This window comes from Xiphophorus hellerii, chromosome 10 (genome assembly GCF_003331165.1).
Source record: "Xiphophorus hellerii strain 12219 chromosome 10, Xiphophorus_hellerii-4.1, whole genome shotgun sequence".
Lineage (NCBI taxonomy): Eukaryota > Metazoa > Chordata > Actinopteri > Cyprinodontiformes > Poeciliidae > Xiphophorus > Xiphophorus hellerii.
This window is the reverse complement of record NC_045681.1, coordinates 6,177,358-6,195,816: the sequence shown is the minus strand read 5'-3', so window position 1 is coordinate 6,195,816 and position 18,459 is coordinate 6,177,358. Positions and strand designations below refer to the sequence as shown.

Sequence of the window (18,459 nt, the reverse complement as noted above, 5' to 3'; positions counted from 1 at the left end):
CAACGTTCAGTTTTGTTTGTCGTTAACTCCATTACAAGCAAAAACGTCAACGTGTTTTAAAGGGATTTTATGTGGAAGACGAATAGAAAAGTGGTGCAAAGCGGTGAAATGAAAGGAAAACAATGCATGGGTTTAAATTTATTTAAATTAACCACCACCTTTTGTTGCAACCACAGCTGTAAGAATGAAACTATTCCTTTGCCCTTGGCTCCTAACAGGTATTTCTTTTTACAGGTTTTCCTTTTAATTAGGTCAATTTAGCAAATCTGAAAACATTTTCTTTTCCTCTCCTAATGAAAGCAACCTCAGCATAATGCTGCCATCAGTATGTATCATCTTAAAGATGGAGTGTTAAGAAGATGTCCCATTTTTTGTTTCACGCCACAAACATTTTGCAAGCACTGTAAAAAACTCAAAGTCTTACCAAGTATTTGCAATAAGCCAAAACTAACATACAGGTAACTTTTACCAAGACGTACGTAGGAGCTTGCGTTAAGTAAATAATTTCTTAATATTGATGAAAAAAGTACTATTTCGATTGGCAGATTTTTTAACTTATAACAAGATATTTTCCCCATATTATAAATTAATTTATCTGCCAATAAAACTAGAGGTTTTTAATCAATATTAAGGAATTATTTTTTCTTAAAACAAGCCTCTATAGCTTGCTAAAAAGTTACATTTAAGTTAGTTTGTCTCATTTTAAGTGCAATAAGATATTTGCACTTAAACCAAAAATACTTGGTAAGATTTTGTGTTTTTGCAGTGTATCACCGAATTATGTGAAATGATCACAAAATTAAAATGAAAAATGTCTACGCACGTACTGAATAACTGATCAAATTATCAATCATTTAATATTTAACAATGACATAATCAGACAGACCAAAATATAAAGTTAAATGGAAATTTAGATATTTTAAGGATGAAAATGACAATAATTCAAGTAGTAAAAAAAATAACAAAATGAGGTGAAATATTTATTTCCAAATGAGTTTCTTTCACTAAAAAAAACTTATGAAACTTTAACAAAAACTGCAGGCGTGTGTCTGTGTCTGGTGAACATTTGGTTAAAACATGTTTGATTTTCACTCAGTGGGCAGAAAATCCAGAAATGTTACTCAAGTAAGAGTAGAAATACTTCATAATAAAATTACTCAATTAAAAGTAAAATGTAATTCAGAAAATCTCACTAGTTACTACCTCCAAACTTAACAAATAAATACATTTGTTTTGGTCTTAAAACTCCCAATAAATATGTTAAAGTTTGTGGTTTCATTTCACATAAACCCTGTAGGTACAGTAGGATATGACAATGTTTGCAGGCTGGATCTGTTATGCATTGAAAATATACCATATTATCCATTTATAATAGAAATCACAGCTGGAGGGAATTTTTCTATTTATATTTTTCTACAGGAAAGCTGAGCCTTAATGAAACCTTCGGGGCATTTTTGGAGTGTGAAAACAACACAGGTGGAGTCTGAAACAAGTCGGCGGCGGAAAACCAGTGACACCAGTTCTGAGGCTGATTGTGTCACTGGTTGTCAGGCACAGAAAAGGACGCAGCCTTGTTGTCAGATCGCTCTTCTGGTTAAGACAGTGGAGCGACTCAGATCCCTGTACAGGTAAGGACACGGCGCCTTGTTTCTTACATGTGCTTTACTTTATTTTATTACACCGTCTGTTTCTAATCTGAATGCACTTTCATCTTTTCAGCGTTTGTATAACATTATTCTGTGCAAAAATTAAGTTATATTTCATTGTGAATGCTCACCTGGCTGCTTACTTTGGGATTTTGTTCTCGATTTTTTATTTTTTTTTTGCTTTCCCGCCGGTTTCCATGAGCGAAGTTACTATGAATTTACACTTTGAACATCAACTATAACAATGCAATTTTGAAGTGGTTCTGAGAAGATGGTCTCATGTTACTTTTGTCTAGGTGGAATTTATCAAAATGCATAAAAGAGACAGGAGCGCTTCAGGTAATATACTGTTTCTGGATTTTTAATGTAAATATTTTAAAGTGTGCTAGTCACCAAAACTTAAGTCTGAATGTTTGTATTAAGACCAAATACTTCTGTAACTTTTTAGCAAATCTTGCAGGTTTTTTCTGTTAACTTTAAATTAATGCATTGATTTGAATATTTTAAAGTTTACTAGTCACCAAGACTTAAGTCTGAATGTTGTCATTTGTATTTAGACCAATTTTTTTTGTTGTTGTCATTTTTCTTTTTAGCATTTTTAGTATTTTTTTGTTAGTTTTAAATTAACAATGTATTTTATTTTATTTTTAAATAACTAATAATTATTTTAATCTAATATTTACTGACAAGTTTTTTTTTATTAAATTGAACACAGAATTTAATCACTAAATAGTTATTTTATAATGCAGGAGGTGCAGTGTTTTACAAATCAATCACAAATGCACAAGAAATCAGGTCTGGATACTTGCTTAAGTCTCCTCCTCAATGGCGTTTGAAATCAGAGGTGAGGAACTTTTTCCTCACTTTTATTGCAGCTCTGTGCAGTTTTGAATTGTTTTCTTTAACGAAATGTCTTATTTGTTATTTCTCCTCCAGTGGAAGAGACGTTTCTTTGTGCTTTACAAAGCCCCAGAGAACGACTATCAGCTCAGGTACTACAAAAGTGCAGAGGACCAGGTCACCCCGCTCGGAGGCATAGATATGACACAGTACGTTCTCACATTTTCAGCATGTTGCATCAATCTGAGGCTAATTTGCTGCTTTTAAAATGCTTAAGGGAGGTTAAAATAACACTGTGTCTCTCTGGTAGAATCTCACTGTTATATGAAAACCCTCAACACCACCAGAGATGGCAGTGGGTGCAGAAGAGTTTTAAATGCTCCCCATCATGTGTGGTGTTCCTCAAGGCAGGGAACCGGGACTACTTCCTTATTGGGGAGACCAGGTTAGAAAGTTCTGTTTTTGTTTGGATTTTTGGATTTTTACCGTTTTTGACTTTAATCCATGTTGCTGCATTAATAAAAATTAAGATTTTTACCAAATGTTTCTTTTTAAAAAAAACTAAATTAATATTTAGTAAAAATGTTAATTGTTTACTAAATAAACACCTAGCAAAAATGTAATTTTTTTAAACTAATTGAACATCTAGTAAAAATGTTTATTATTTTTTACTAAATAAATATTTAGTAAAACATTTTTTTTTTTACTAAATTAGTATTTAGTAAAAACAAATTTTTTTAACTAAATGAACATTTAGGGGAAAATCATTTTATTTACTAAATGAAATTAACATTTTGGAAAAATATTTGTATTTTACTAAAATGAAAATTTAGGAAAACATTTCATTTTTAGTAACATTTCTTAATAAAATGTTTATTTTACTAAAATGAATTTTTTTTTAACTTGTATTCTATGCCCCAAATATACAACATTTGTTATGGTAAATTAAAACATAAAATTGTGATCATGCAACAAACTTAAAGCTTTAGTATGTAACTTTTATGTAAAAAAAAAAAAAAATCTTTTTGTTTTTTAAATATTTGTTAAAACTGTCACTATGTCATGGCAGTATGAGTCAGAAAATAATTTACAACATGTTGAATCGTTTTGTGTGTGAATTTCCATGAATCACTTCCTTAAACATTATTCACCAATTACTATTTTTAGAGTAAAACCAGCCCAAAACAAATGATGGTGCTCCTTTCCCCTTTACACTAAGGCAATCATCTGATAATGGCTTTTCCACAAAATATATCCCTGCTAAGTGTTAGCGTTCCCTCCTTGGATTTGATTTTTGGAATTAGATTTGAAATTAAAATGTCACAGATGTGATTTGTTGAGTCTCAGAATCGCCTTTTGTCCCTTTTAGCTCGGAGGCGGACGGCTGGTTCACTGACCTGTTCGAAGCCCTGAAAAATCGCCCTCATAAATTTCTCAAATCACAGGTGCATTAAGCTTTTACGACTTCTTCCATGTTTCTCATGTTTTCTGCTGCATTGAGAATAGTTTTATTTCCACTTCCATATACCATGTTGTTTATTTATTCATCCTTCTCCTCTAGGAAATCAGCAATGGGCAGCCAGTCATTGATGTAAGCATGTGTAGTTTATTTTATGTTACGTTCAAGAGCAGCTTTAATATTCTCTACAATATATTTTATGATGATTAATATGAGGAACAGGGTTAATAACCTATGTTGTCGTTTCTCTTGCAGGACCACTTGTATATAAAACCTTGCAAATAATTTTTCAATATGAAAAACAATTCAAATAATTATTTTGTTGTAATAATTCCAATAAAATAATTATTTTATTATAATAGTAATAAAATAATTATTATAGTACAATATAATATGTTATAATAAAATATCTAATAAATATATATATTTTTAAATGTGTATTTAAAAAATATATTTTTGAATATGCTTTAAATATTTAAAAGTATTTCTGTTTTAAAAACTGAAATATTCATTAATTTTATTGGGATTTGATAGACCAACACCAAGTCAATTCTAGATTCAAAATTTACTTTAAGACACAATGCAGAATAAAATTATGTTGCACAAGCTCACACAAACACGTAAAGAAAGTCAGCACAGTTTAAAAATAGGCAAGTATAATATAAAAGTAAATATAAAATCAGAAGCACAAAGTAAAAAAAAAAAAAAGTTTAATTATTGCACAACAGCAGCCGTTTCTGGTACATTTGTGCCAGAGTTTTTCCCAAGATGGTCAAAGTTACATAACCAATCCTGCTTTTAATAACTTTTTCACCTGTTTGCTGTGTCCCTTCGACTTCATGATGCTGTTTGTCCTGTTCGCAGAGCAGCTGATTTATATTCAGATTACAGCAAATTAAATCTCAGTGAAACACATTATCATTTGTAGTTGTAACAAAATGTGAAAAGGGTTTCGGGATATGAATACTGTAGTGAAGCCATATAATTCAGGTACTTGACAAAAGAGCTTTTCTTCTCTTTAAATAACACTTCCTTGGCCAGAAACTGCGGTTTCGTTTTATTTCCTTCTCAGTTCTCAAACTCACAATTCTGGGTTTTTTGTCCCGTGTAAATAAAAAAAGGAAACTCCCCAAATTGTTGTTCAATGAAGTAGTGTCATTTCCTCATCAGATTCTAAATAAAAATACTTTTCTTTTCCTGTTCTATCAGATAATTTCAAACCCTCTTCACCGGAGAAAGTTTTCTGCCCCAGAGCTAAAGGTTAGTCGAGATGTAATAAAAACATTTTAACTGTGTCCTGTTAATTCATCAGGACTGTAAAATTCATCTTATGTAACTTTTTGGTGAATAATTTCACTAAAAGTGTTTTTAACCAGGAGCTCGGTTCAAGTAGATGTTTATATCTTCCAACAAAGACTAAACTATTTAGTCTGTTTAGTCCGCTTTAATCAAATTCAGGTTCGTTTGTATAGAAAGTCCGGTTTGTTTGGGGAGGTGAAAATGTCTGATGGGAGCCAAAAAAAGCGAAATCCGGTCCATCTAAAAACCCAAGTCTTGGTTTGGTTGAAGTGAACTCGGACTAAAAAGCAAAGCATTCTGGGTAAATACAACCAAAACAAAGTCGCGATTTTAACGTTAGCAGCAGAAATCGCTTGTAGTCTTTTGAGAAAGACAAAAAGATAAATCCTACAGCTGCTAAAATCTGACACCACTTAATTTTTGTTTACATTTTGTGAAGAAGAAAGTTGCGCTCATGTCTTCTTCTGTGGTTTTCGCGTCGTTTCATTCAGTGGTTCTTGGTACAGCGCCACCAGAGGGGAGTGGGGGGAACAGGTTGATCATAAGTTTAGTCGGTTTGACACAGTGCAGTGTTAAAGTGAACTGCAGCAGCTGAAATTTGTTAAAATGTAACAATTAACTGGACTGAATCTACCAGGTGTGAGAAAAACCCAAAGACTTCCTGCACATGTTGATATTTCTATGAAAACGACAATAGCACACTTTCCTCCACATGCTCATCACAAGATTGTAGAAAAAAATGCTTTAGGTTTAGAGTTTAAATCTGGTTAAAATCTGAAACTATTAAAAATGTGACAAACCTGGTTCTCTTGAAAGACATGCAGTTCAGACAAGTGATTTCAAAGTAATATAATAGACAATTACTTGCTGGCTTGCAGGTGCCTTTCCTTGCAAAGAAAGAAGAAGATCAGAATGATGCCAGCGAAATCTTGTTGCCATCCGTGAGTATACCTTTACTTTTCTACCCATCTTCCAGGTTCATGCTAGTGTGTTTTATGATTGGAAAGCAATCATTTTTATATTGACTTGTACCAACATAACTCACTGCCACCAGCATAAAAAGTGTAAAAAAAGAGGATAATTTAATGTTAACTTTGGACAAAACGTTTGGCTCTTTCCTCTTTAATTTCCCCAGGATCCTCAGCGAGTGGCGGCGTGCTGCTAAAGTGAAACAACAACAAAGCGCGTTGACGTCACAGATCACAGAGTTTAATCTCATACAAAGCAATCAACAACAAAACTGCAGAGGAACAGAGATATGCATTTTTCTCATAAAAATAAAGACAGACAAGGGGAGACAAACAAACACAAAACAAAGACAAACAAAAAGGCAAAGACGCGTCTTTGGAGAGAGCCGATGCAAAAAGGCAAAATGGTGGCCGCTCTCTGCATTTTCTCTCCCGACGCGAAATCTTATACTAAAGAGGTGTTTCTCTATTTAATTTATGCACTCAAGGCGTTCCTCCTGTTGACCAACTGGAAACTCCCTTAAGCACTCAGAGAAACTTGGAACTCCCCTTAATTTACGGCAAAGATCAAAGGGCCATCTGTCTTCTAGCAAGGATCGCTGGCCCTGACCCCCTGTGGCTCCCACGGTCATTCTGAGTACAGAACAACCTGAGATACAATCTCACAAATACCTGTGAAATCTAAAGTCTCTCTGCCTTGCCGGGAATGCTAATTTTATGGCCTCCTATGGCCCGGCCTCACAGTGGGGAGGCCCCATTGAGTGATCTGCATTTTGGCCCCTGTTTGTCTGAATGCCTGCTCCTCTGGCTCAATCCCAAATGCTCAACAGAAAACTGTTCCAAATAAGAGTGCTGAATATACCTTTTACACATGTCGTAAGATTAACTGTATTAAGCACTAAAAATAATCATTTTTCCTTAACAGTCCCCCTTTTGAGGTCTTCATCAAAGACCTCAATAAAAATTGATTAAGCCTTCTAATACATAACCAAAAAACTATGTATGAAACTAATAAAAATAAAAAACGAAAAAAACAAAAATAAAAAACAAAAGAGTGACGTAGCCTAATTATATAACAAAAGTATATAAATATTAGGCACATTACATAACATTATTGTGTTTGTTTTCCAGTCATCAGTGAAGGTTAGGTCCTTTTCGGACCCTTCCTCCAATGCTGCAGACGGGAACACTGAGGAACTGGTACGTATCTGCAGCTTGTGCACAATGCTACATTTAGTTTGGGAAGCCTATCAACACCAAGTCATGCTGCTTTACGATTGTTTCTCAGGGGGAAGATAATTCCAGGAGACCGACCTCTGAGCCTGTAAATCAAGACTATGACTATCCCAAGTCACGCCAAAAGGTAGCCTGCTATGTTGATTATTAATTTTTTTATAACTTAAAATGTTTGTCTTTTATTTAAAAAGTCAACAAAAAGGCTATTTAATGTTCCAATTAGAAGTTTTGGGACTTTTTTTTGTCAATAACTATTAAAAATACAGACTCAAATCTACACATACAGTACTGTGTTACAGTTGGTTAGAAAGAATACTCTTTAGAGTTAGAATAGCTTAATCTTTGTCACATCAGATCATATTTTCTTTCCATGAAGAAATTTGGCTTGTCTCTGTGGACAGCTGCAAATTTTAACCTTAAAAATGAGTTTTAAGGTTTAGATTTCGCTCAGTCTCAGTCATTAAAGGGTTAATAGACGATGTGTTTTTGCAGTGTATGCAAAATGTTTGTGGGGTGAAACTAAAATTGCACATTTTCTTAACACACCATGCCTAAGATGATATATTGATGGCAGCTTTTTACTTTTATGTTGAAGTACTGCCACTCATACTCTGCCTAAATATGACTGAGCACTCCACCAAATGTGACATTTCTACCCAGTTTACGTAAACCTGGAACAGCACATGTATAACCAAACTGTGAGTTATACTGAAGTTCTGCTTGTATATTTCTTTGTTTTCCATTGTGGCGTTGAAAAGAGAGCCAGTGTGCGGGCAGGCAGCATGGAGTCACTGTGAGTTCTGGTTAACGCTCCCATTTTTACAGAATAAACTAAATTCAGAAGCAAACATTTTAAACCTGCGTCCCTTCTAGGTATGAATCAATGACAGAATTTAAAAACATCCTGAACGCGTCTGAACCAAAGTAAGTTTTCTTTTTTTTCTTTTTTTTGTTGCTATGATTATTCTTTGTTTTGTGTTTTGTTTTATATACATACAGTACATAGCTATATTGTGTGTGACGTTTTAGCGATGGTGAAGTTGAAGCGATTGGCAACAGCACCCTGATGAGGTCCATCACCGACATCTACGTCAAATACAAGGCGGAGAATTCTCCACCTCCGATATTAAATGAGGCATCTGCTGAAAATGGGTATGTCCACTGTTTGTTATTTTCATGCCAGTCAAAGTGCTACATGCTAACAACCTGCAGCTCAGTCAACAAAGGGATTATTGCATGGTTGCCAGATAACAACACCACACAAGTGTTGGCATTCATTGAGGAATCTTGAAAAGGCAGAACTTGTTTAGCAAGTTATGAATCATCATTTCACATCATGACCTCGTCGGTTTTACCGTAACTCACTGCGCTGCTGATCATTTTTACAGATTAACTAGGTGATCTTTGAACTCTTGTGATTGTAAGCCTAATCTCGATTTCATGTATGCTTTAACACCAGTTCTGCACTGGACTGATCATTCTCCCCACTTACGGTACTTTGAAGTGCTACATAAAGATGTAATAGATGTAAAGATGATATAGGCCAACACAAAGCAGTACATATTTGTGAAATTTGAAAAAAAGAAGAACATGTACAACTCTAAAAAGTGTTACATTGGCAAATACAGAAGAGGATTAAGGTTACTTTTTTTTCTAAAATTGTGACTTTTGATCTTGCAACATTAAAGAGTCAGAACTCTGAGATTAAAGTCAGAATTTAGAAAAAAAAATTCAGAATTTTGACTTTTAACTTAGAATTCTTACTTTAATCTTCTGACATCAGAAGTCAGGATTTTGAGAAAAAAAAAATCTGAATTCTGAGGAAAGGAGTCAAAATTCTGACCTTAATCTCGGAAATCTGAGAATTCAGACGATAAAAGTCAGAATTATGAGATTAAAGTCAGAATTTAGAGGAAAAAATTAAGAATTCAAACTTGTTTCTTATCATTCTTAATTTAATCTCCTTAGGAAAAAAAAAAATAAAAATTCTGATTAGAAAAAGTCAGAATTCGGAATTTAATCTCAGAATTCTGAGAACTCAGAAGATCAAAGTCAACATTTTGTGATTAAAGTTAGAATTCTGAGGGAAAATAAAAAGTAAAAATTCTGAGAATTTTTCTTTCTGCAGCCCCAAACCTCTGCCATAGACACCACTTTGCAAAGGTTCCCCAGTTATTAAATATCCCAACTTAATGCCTGGATAAATCCAGCTGTTCTGTATGATTGTTTGATTGTTTGAGAACCTAAGTGAACAAACAGCATCTTAGAGACCCAGGATCACACTAGACATGTGAGGACAGCGTGGAGAAGTTTAAAGCAGGATTAGGTCATAAAACTTTATCTTGAGGTATGAAAATGGAATCAGTGTAGGGCCGCTGAAAACCTACAGTAGCTTTGGTGCAGCTGCAGAGATCCACATCTAAAATAGAAAAATCTGTTGATACAAATACTGAGAAGACAAGAAGACTATTCATAGACAGTCAAGAAAAGTCCTATTTATAGTTTGTCATATTCTGTGTATAGGAGGTTGGGCTTTTTGGCCTACATGCAAAACGCTGTGAGAGACGGAAAGCCTCACCCTGAACATGCCATGAAGCACGACGGAAAAATCAAGCAGAAGCAAACTGCAGCGATGCTTTGCTGCAGCAAAGTCCAACTCAAAATCTGATGACTCATCTTCGCAGAGGCAGATTGCATTTGAGCTATTTTGCAAAAAGACATAATTTTCTGTCTCTAGATGTAAAAATGCATCTCCAACGCAAAGCATAGACTCAGAGGATCCATTGATAAAAATAAAAATTATGGTTTTAATTTGGAAAAAAGTGGAAAATTGTGCATAATTTCCTTCCTCTTTGCAATGATTCAACACAATCCAAAGAGCCAGGTAGTTCTTTTTTTATTTTTAGACAAAGTTATTAAAAGTAAGTTGTTTTCAAGTTTACCTCCATTTTGTTTTCTCTCTTTAAAGCACATGTGTCAAACTCAAGACCCGTGGGCCATAGCTTTGTATGTGGCCCACTAGATTCTAGTCTAAACACTAAATCTGTTTAAATATTATGTGTTCAATCAAATTAATTAAGTTTTTATCTGTTACTGCCAAATTATATCAACCAGTCCCTCCAGTTTCTTGAAAATTATTGTGGCAATACACACAAAATCAACAAATCCCACAAAATCAAAAATGTGATAAAATTATTATCACATTTTTTGTCATAATAATTGAAAGTTTATTGCGGATTTTTCTCAAAAGTTGTCAAAAACTTTATTACTTGTACTAAACAGCTGCCTCAGCTTTAACTGATATCAGATTACAGTTCATGATCTGTTTTATTACTTTATTACAGCAAGTAATAAAAAGTTGCATTTACCATCATAAATAAGCGCAAATATTTCCAAATTAGTACCACAAACACTTTGATTTTTAATGCAAAAAATCACAAAAAGAATCACAAAATCCTAGAGGAACTGAAAAGATGTTCATTATTATTATTTATTGATATTTTAACAGTTTGTGAGCAGGTTTTATCAAATCAATACAACCGGCCCTATAAGAGGATTCATGACTTTGATTTGGCCCAAAGTTTGACACCCCTGATTTAAGGCAATTCTCCACAACAACAAAGCACAGATGAGTTGTTGGAGCATCTCTTCAACAGATTTACAGTAAAGGTTAAAGTTAAGCCCGCTCTCAGTTTAAGCCATCTAGAAAATCAGCAAAGTGTGACACACCTTTTCTTTACCAAAAACTTCCTGGTCTTGTCGACATAAATCAGTCTGTTTTGATCCGATCTCCCAACCTGTCACAGAAACAAACGTTCCCAAATACTGTCATCACCACGTCTGACTGGAGACAATTACTGCCTGTCTGTTTGCAGAAATACATTAAGACTTTTGTTCCTAGTCTAATCTCAGCAGATTAAATGTGTTTTTTGCCGTTTTTGATGTAAATGTGATCGGATTATCGAATATTTTTACACTTTGACCAATGTGTGGCGTGCCGGAAGTGGTCTGCCATGTAAGAAGGGTCCTGAATGCTACATTTGTTTAAATAGGGTCGAAGAGGCAGGTTAAGACCTGCCTCTTAACAGAAGAAGCAGGTCTGTTAAGTCTGTTGACAACTTTAAAGTTCTTCTAGTTAAAAATGTTGAACTCTGCTCTGCACTGGGACTCAAAGGGCTGCAGAAATCCTCAACCCTGAGGAATCCAGTCCTGCAGGTTTATGCACAGGTCTTCCAGTTTGGAAACAAACGTTTTCTTAAATTGTTTGCACGCACTTCTATGAGAACTACTTTGTCAAACGAGTTTTCAGTCAGATGGACAGCTGGATTTCAGCTGACCTTTGACCTTCATGTTTAGAAGGCCGTGTAAACCACCGCACCGCAGACACCCAGCAGCTCTTTATTCTTCTTTTACTCTGTTATCATCTGCTGCTGTTTGCTTCACCAAATTTCCTCTGATATCAAACTGTGTAATAAATCTTTGTGATTTCCAGCCAACTGTGGTAAACTGCTAATTTGCCTGACTATAAAAATAGATAAATAAAAAATACTAATGCCCTCTCTCTTGTGTTTGGCATTGCCTGTTCATTAAAATGCACCAGTGCCTTGTTGGCAGCAGTTTGCACGTTATTTTTTGCCCCCATGCTGTTCCTATGAACTATTAAAAAATCTTCTTCATCCTTGTTTCGCCATTTGTCATGCACTGAGCGATCAAACCAACCATTCATCAATGATTCCTTCTTTTTTCCTTTTAATTTTTCTTGTATTGTCTTTTACCTTGGCTGCACAGTTGGTAGCCCTGCAGCAAGAAGGTCATTGGTTTGAATCCCACCCTGAAGTCTTTCTGCATTAACAACTGCAAAAACACAAAATTTTACCAAGTAATTTTTGTCTAGTTTCTAGTGCAAATATCTTAGCACACTTGAAGTAACACAAAACTAATTTAAAAGTAACTTTGTTGTAAGATATACACACTTGTTTTAAGTAAATAATTCCTTAATATTGATTTAAAAAAGTACTAGTTCTATTGGCAGATGAATTAACTTATAACATGGGAAAAATGTCTTATATAAGTGAAATAATCACCCAAATGAACTAGTACTTTCTCACCTATATTAAGGAATTATTACAAGATATATAGAACATATAGAAACTGAAAATGGTGGCATTGTGTTTTCCAGAGAAGACAAACGTCAGTCTTCAGATTTCAGCACCAGCTCCAGTGGCGCCGTTTCACCTGTTGATGTATTGGAGACGAATTCGGAAAGACGAGGCTCCACTCGGAGGTGAGATTTACAAAATCTTTACGTAGAATCTCGTTTAAATCTAGAATTCAACAAAATGGATTTAGGTCATGTTGTGTTCAACTTAATTAGGATAAGGGAGCTCTTTCTGCAAGCAGAAATATTTGGGAACGCCCATTTTGGCACCAGAGTCCAAGAACCTCTGGTGTAGCTTCACAATTGTTGCTGAGAACAAACACCAGAGGGTTTCATGACATTTTGGATGATTCATTTAGATAAACTTGGCCAACAAAAACAGCTGGCATGTTGCTGGGCCGGTTGCAATGGTTTCTAGAACATGGTACGTTGCACAACTGTTGTATCAAGCAGTAAGAAACTGTCATTAAGTTATGCAAAAAACTTACAAGCATGCAGACTGCAGCTGAAAACCAGATCTTTCTGTCCTTTTGTGCTTCTACACAGGATGTTTTCATTTAACTCTTTACTAATCAATAGTTTCTTTACTGGATTTTGTAGGAATTTTACATAAGAGGCCAAAACAAGTTACTCTACAGTTGAGAGTTAGGAGGAACTTCAAGTTTCTGGTAAACTTGAAATAAGACAAAATTAACTAATATACCTTGTTTTATATCAGTAATTCATTAATATTTATGAAAAAATTCTAGTTCCATTGGCAGATTATGTAACTTATTGAAACGGAAAACAATAAGTGAATTTATCTGCCAATGGAACAAGAACTTCATCAATATTAAGGAATTATTGACTTCAAACAAGCTTCTATTAGTTTGTCTTATTTCAAGTGAAACTGGTGATTTTCAAGTGATTATGTTTTTTTACATAAAAAACATAATCTTAATCTTACATAAGTTTTCCCCTCATATAAAATCAAATGCAAACTTTTTCCGTTAGAAGTAATGCAGTAAAAAAAGTCCTGTTTAAGATTTAACTTAATTTGAAGGTGTTACAGGCTGCAAAAGATCTGAGGCTCGTCTTCCCGCAAGTTGACGAAAATACAACCAGGGCTGCATCAGAATGGTTTAGATAAAAGCATTTTCATGTAATTGAAATTTGTCCCCAAAAAACAGTTTCCATCTGAGATGTGAGTGCCACACACTGACGTTTGTGGTTGTAATGTGACAAAATTTGTAAAAACGTTACTTGCAAAAATACTTTTCCAAGGCACCATGTGACACCAGCATATTTTCAGGTGACTTTAAATGCGGAACAAGACAAAGATGTGACCTAATGATGTGTACTGAAAACAGTTTTTTAGTAATATTCTGTTTTCCAATGTCAAATTTGAAAAAATCCAGTTTAATTTCTTCTGTTTTTTCCTTTCAAGCCTTGACAGCGTCATGCCAGACGTGAGGGAGTTTATGGTGAATCTGCTTGGTTTGAAGAACGATCTCACACTCTCAGAGGTGGAAGGAAAGCCGAGGTTTGTCGATACTCTGAAACACCACAGATCGAAAAGTTACTCATGTTGAGACACCCTGTGTACGTACACTGTAAAACATTTGAGCCGCATTTAGTTAGGTCTACTGTCTTCAACTCTTCAGTCAGATAAATTTTGCGAGTTTTAGGTTTTGAACCTAAATGTGAGTTTGTGAAAGATAAACTTACAGCAGTAAGTTGTGTTAACTTTTTATTAATTTTGTCAAACCTCCAAGAGTTGAATAAACTGGAGTTTTTAGGTTAACACTAAAAAAACAAAACAAAAGTGGGAACAATTTCCCAGAATGCTTAGAGGCATGTTTTTGTATCATCAGCTGGAAGTGCATTACATTGATCTGACTCCTGTGTTAATTAAGGCAAATGTTTATTTTATTGTCCCGTTCATGCTAAATATTTTATTTTATTTTTTTCTACCCCTCCAGGGGGTCTTTTGTGGGCTCTAGTGTCCCTTATATGACAGTAGACTGACAGGAAACGGGGAAGGAGAGGGGGGAAGACATGCGGCAAATGTCGTCGGGTCCGGGAGTCAAACCCGCGACGGCCGCGTCGAGGACTCAAGGCCTCCAAATACGGGTCGCGCTAACCGCTATGCCACCACAGCACGCCCCATGCTAAATATTTTTGAACAGAATTTATTATCATGTTTAATAAAATTGAAACAAGAATTTAAAATATTCTAAAGAAAAATAATCAGTTATTTTAACTTGATCTTGTGAGAACTGTGTAGCTCTTTAACAAGGTGAGGACAGTTTTTTCTTGCACATTTAAAAATAATTATTTGGTTTAAATTGCAGGGTTAAGTTAAAACTCACAATTCAAGATTAATGAACTTAAAAAACAATGTTTAGACAATTTGTCTTTTGTTAAATCAACATTTCTGAGTTAAAACCAAAATAATTTTCTTATTGACTTAAATTGCATTTTCAAGGCAACAAGTGGACTTTCATTTCCAAGTTAAATCACCTTCAAATGTTTTACAGTGTATGAAAAGAAAATGTATTCTAACGTTGCAAAAAAACAACCAAAAAATGTTTCTACATGAAAACATCAACCTCAAAGATTTTCGTAGACTCAGTGCAGGCTTTCCTTGAGCCACAAATATCACAGATTGCCATTGTTTGAGAACACAGAGCAAACAAGGCAAAGCTAGACACAGTGCTGTGTGTCCTTAATTGTTCTTTTAGCTGCAGAAGAAAAATCTCCTGCAGCTCAATCAGGCTTTACGTTGAACTGGGGGAGATTTCTGCTCATTGCATTCAGACGTATTGTGTGAGAGCTTGTTTTCATGCTGGGATTAACAATGATTGCTTTACCTTCATGAAAACATGTCGCACTATTTATAATGTAAAAAAATAAGAAAGTAAACGTGACGCTTATGTTAAAAACCCCATAGCATTTTTTATTACAACCCAATCAGCCTTAAAAGTATTAATGTTTTGTCTTAAGATTTAAGTGTGAAGCAAAAATCATGATGATGTGTCAAACACAAGGCCCCTGGGCCAAATCCGGCCCGCCATAGCTTTTAATGTGGCCCTCCAGACTCTAGACTAAACACTAATTGTGCTTAAATATTATGTTTTCAATCAAATTAATTCAGTTTTTCTGTTTCCTGACAAATTATATCAATCAGTCCCACCAGTTTCCTGAGAATTATTGTGGAAATTCACACAAAATCAACAAATCCCTGCACTTTTTGCACTAATAATTAGGAGTTTATTGCAGATTTTTCTCCAAAATTGTCAAAATCTTGACAATTTTGTACATTACTTGTACATTGCAAGTAAGGCTGCCTCAGCCTTAATTGATGTCAGATTATAGTCCATGATCTATAAAGCGAGTAATAAAAAGTCGCATTAACCGTCGTAAATAAGTGCAAATATTGCAAATATTTCCAAATTAGTACCACAAACACTTTAATTTTTATTGCAAAAAATCAAAAAGAATCACAAAATCCTGGAGGGACTGAAAATATGTTCAATAATATTATTTAATTTTAAGAATTCATTGATATTTTAACAGTCTGAACAGGTTTTATCAATACATTCGGCACATTTTGATTTATCAGAAAGCATTAAATTAACTGTAAATCAGCATCTGTTTGTTTATGTATGTGCCAGTGTGTCTGGCTGGACTGGACAGCCGCAGTCCGTCTGCCTCTTCCACAAGGGAGACCGAGTGGTGGCGATAAATGACCTCCAAACCGACAGCGTGGAGGACTTCTACATGTTTATCAGCAAGTCGATGAAGGATGAGGTAAAGTCACTGCTCGCAACAGATACACTAACTATGTTATCAGGATTTGCATGCATCATTCACGCCTCTGAATCTGACTTCAGGTGAAAGTGACCGTCCAGCGTCAGCGTGGATGCCAGCCTCTGCATTGGTCAAACTCTCCCTGCAGTGACTGAGGCACAGACTGATCACTGCAGACAACTTCAATGAGTTAAAATGAAGGATCTCATATGTCAAACTCAAGGCCCGGGGGCCAAATCCAGCCCACCACAGCTTTTTATGTGGCCCTCTGGACTCTAAAGTGGCACATAAATAGAACCGTGAATATAACAGTGGGCTTAAATATTATTTTATCAATCAATTCAAAGCAATTTTTATCTGTTTACTGTCAAATTGCATCAATTAGTCCCTCCAGTTTTTTGTGAAATATTGTTGAAATTCACACAAATGATCAAAAAATCCCTGCATTTTCTCGCATTAAAGGGTAATTGTGAGTTTATTGCAGATTTTTCACAGAAGTGGTGAAAAACATTGGATCTAAGTGACGGTTTACTCCCACCTGTAGGTGGCAGTATTTTTTGCTTCTACTAAACAGTTGCATGATCCTTACCTCGACATCTCGAGTTATAATCCATAATAATACGGCGAGTAGTAAAAAGTCGCATTTGGCATCATAAATAAGCGTAAATATTTCTAAATTACTACAAAAACAATTGCAACATCCTGGAGGGACTAAAAAGATGTTGACTACTATTTAATCTTAAGAATTTATTTATAGTTTAACAGGTTTCATCAATACATTCAGGCAGAACTGGCCCTTTAAGAACATTCATGATCTTGGAAAATGAGTTTGACACCCCTGTACATGTTGTATATAAACAGATCAGCATGTTTTTTGTTCTATTTCCTTTCTGTTGCAGTTTATATCTGTTTATGTCTTCAACAAGTAAAAGTCATACAGAAATATACTTCTTGTTAATATCAGTTTCTTTAAGCAAGCTCCGGAGTAACAGGGGAACTTACATTACGTTAGCCATGCTTTCTTTGTTTGACGTCACAATAAATATAAACAATAAGAAGGAAAAATCTCTTGTCAATATGAAAAGTCCCATTGTTTTCTGCTTATTATGGATGCCAGTCAGAATTGCTTGTGCAGTGAAACCACAGATAGGATTTCCTCATTTTTAATTTCAACTAAAAGGGAATCCCAGTATATAATAAGATTTGCATGCATTATGTTGCTCTTCATAATGCATGCATTACTCTTCTCCCCGGCGTTGAGACATCTTTCTAAGGAATCACCCAGTGAATACCCTGTTCCCAGAAGCACAGACAGAACGGTTTGCTAACCAACAAGATGTTATACGTATCTTCTTGTTGATAAGTATAACAAAAAGAAAGGTTGACACACTTTTGATTTTAGGTGTGACATTGTTCTGTTTTTCATAGATACACCCTCTCAGCAATTAGCAGTGACGTAAAGTGAAAAGGACAGAAAGAGAACAGTATTACATGTCTTATAACACTTAGGGCTTGGTAATATGAAGATAAAATCATGTCATGCCTTACAGTTATGTACCACGGTTTTTTCAAAACAAAAAAAATAATCACTTAGGCACTTTTTCCAAGATCTAACTGAATTGTGGGAACTTAGCTTTTTGCATTTCGTCTAGCGTTGAGTTGGATAGTAACTAGTTACATTTACTTGAGTAATTAAAAAAAAAAAAAAAAAGTATTTTTAGGACTATGTTTACCATGCTGTACTTTTTACTTTTACCTGAGTACTTGTATTATGAAGTACAGTATTTCTACTCTTACTAGAGTAAAGTTTCTGGATTTTCTACCCACTGAATGAACAAACATGCTTTAACCAAAAATTCACCACACAGACCTGCGGTTTTTGTTATAGTTTTGTAAGTTTTTTATTGAAAGAAACTGATTTGGAAAAAATTTCTTTTGGCCAATTTTGTTATTTGTTACCCATATGAATTACTGTGAAATATATATATATATATATATATATATATATATATATATAAATATATATATATATATGCTGTAATATATAAATGCTTTCTATCG

The 18,459-nt window shown here is 34.6% G+C and overlaps 1 protein-coding gene across 2 annotated transcripts; it reads left to right on the top strand.

The window, feature by feature from the left end:
* Positions 1-1,538: 1,538 nt before the first annotated feature.
* On the top strand, positions 1,539-17,981 carry LOC116726730 (pleckstrin homology domain-containing family S member 1). Of its 2 annotated transcripts, XM_032573581.1 has the most exons (18): positions 1,539-1,628; positions 1,943-1,985; positions 2,396-2,490; positions 2,583-2,695; positions 2,797-2,931; positions 3,856-3,931; positions 4,048-4,077; positions 5,155-5,205; positions 6,123-6,185; positions 7,344-7,412; positions 7,501-7,575; positions 8,207-8,241; positions 8,322-8,372; positions 8,478-8,600; positions 12,628-12,732; positions 14,033-14,128; positions 16,263-16,398; positions 16,482-17,981. In XM_032573581.1, exons 2-18 carry the CDS (start codon positions 1,958-1,960, stop codon positions 16,551-16,553), a joined length of 1,353 nt encoding a protein of 450 aa, XP_032429472.1. In that variant the 5' UTR covers positions 1,539-1,628; positions 1,943-1,957; the 3' UTR covers positions 16,554-17,981. The 2 variants fall into 2 exon arrangements, with proteins under 2 accessions (XP_032429472.1, XP_032429473.1); XM_032573582.1 differs by lacking the exon at positions 5,155-5,205.
* Positions 17,982-18,459: the final 478 nt, after the last annotated feature.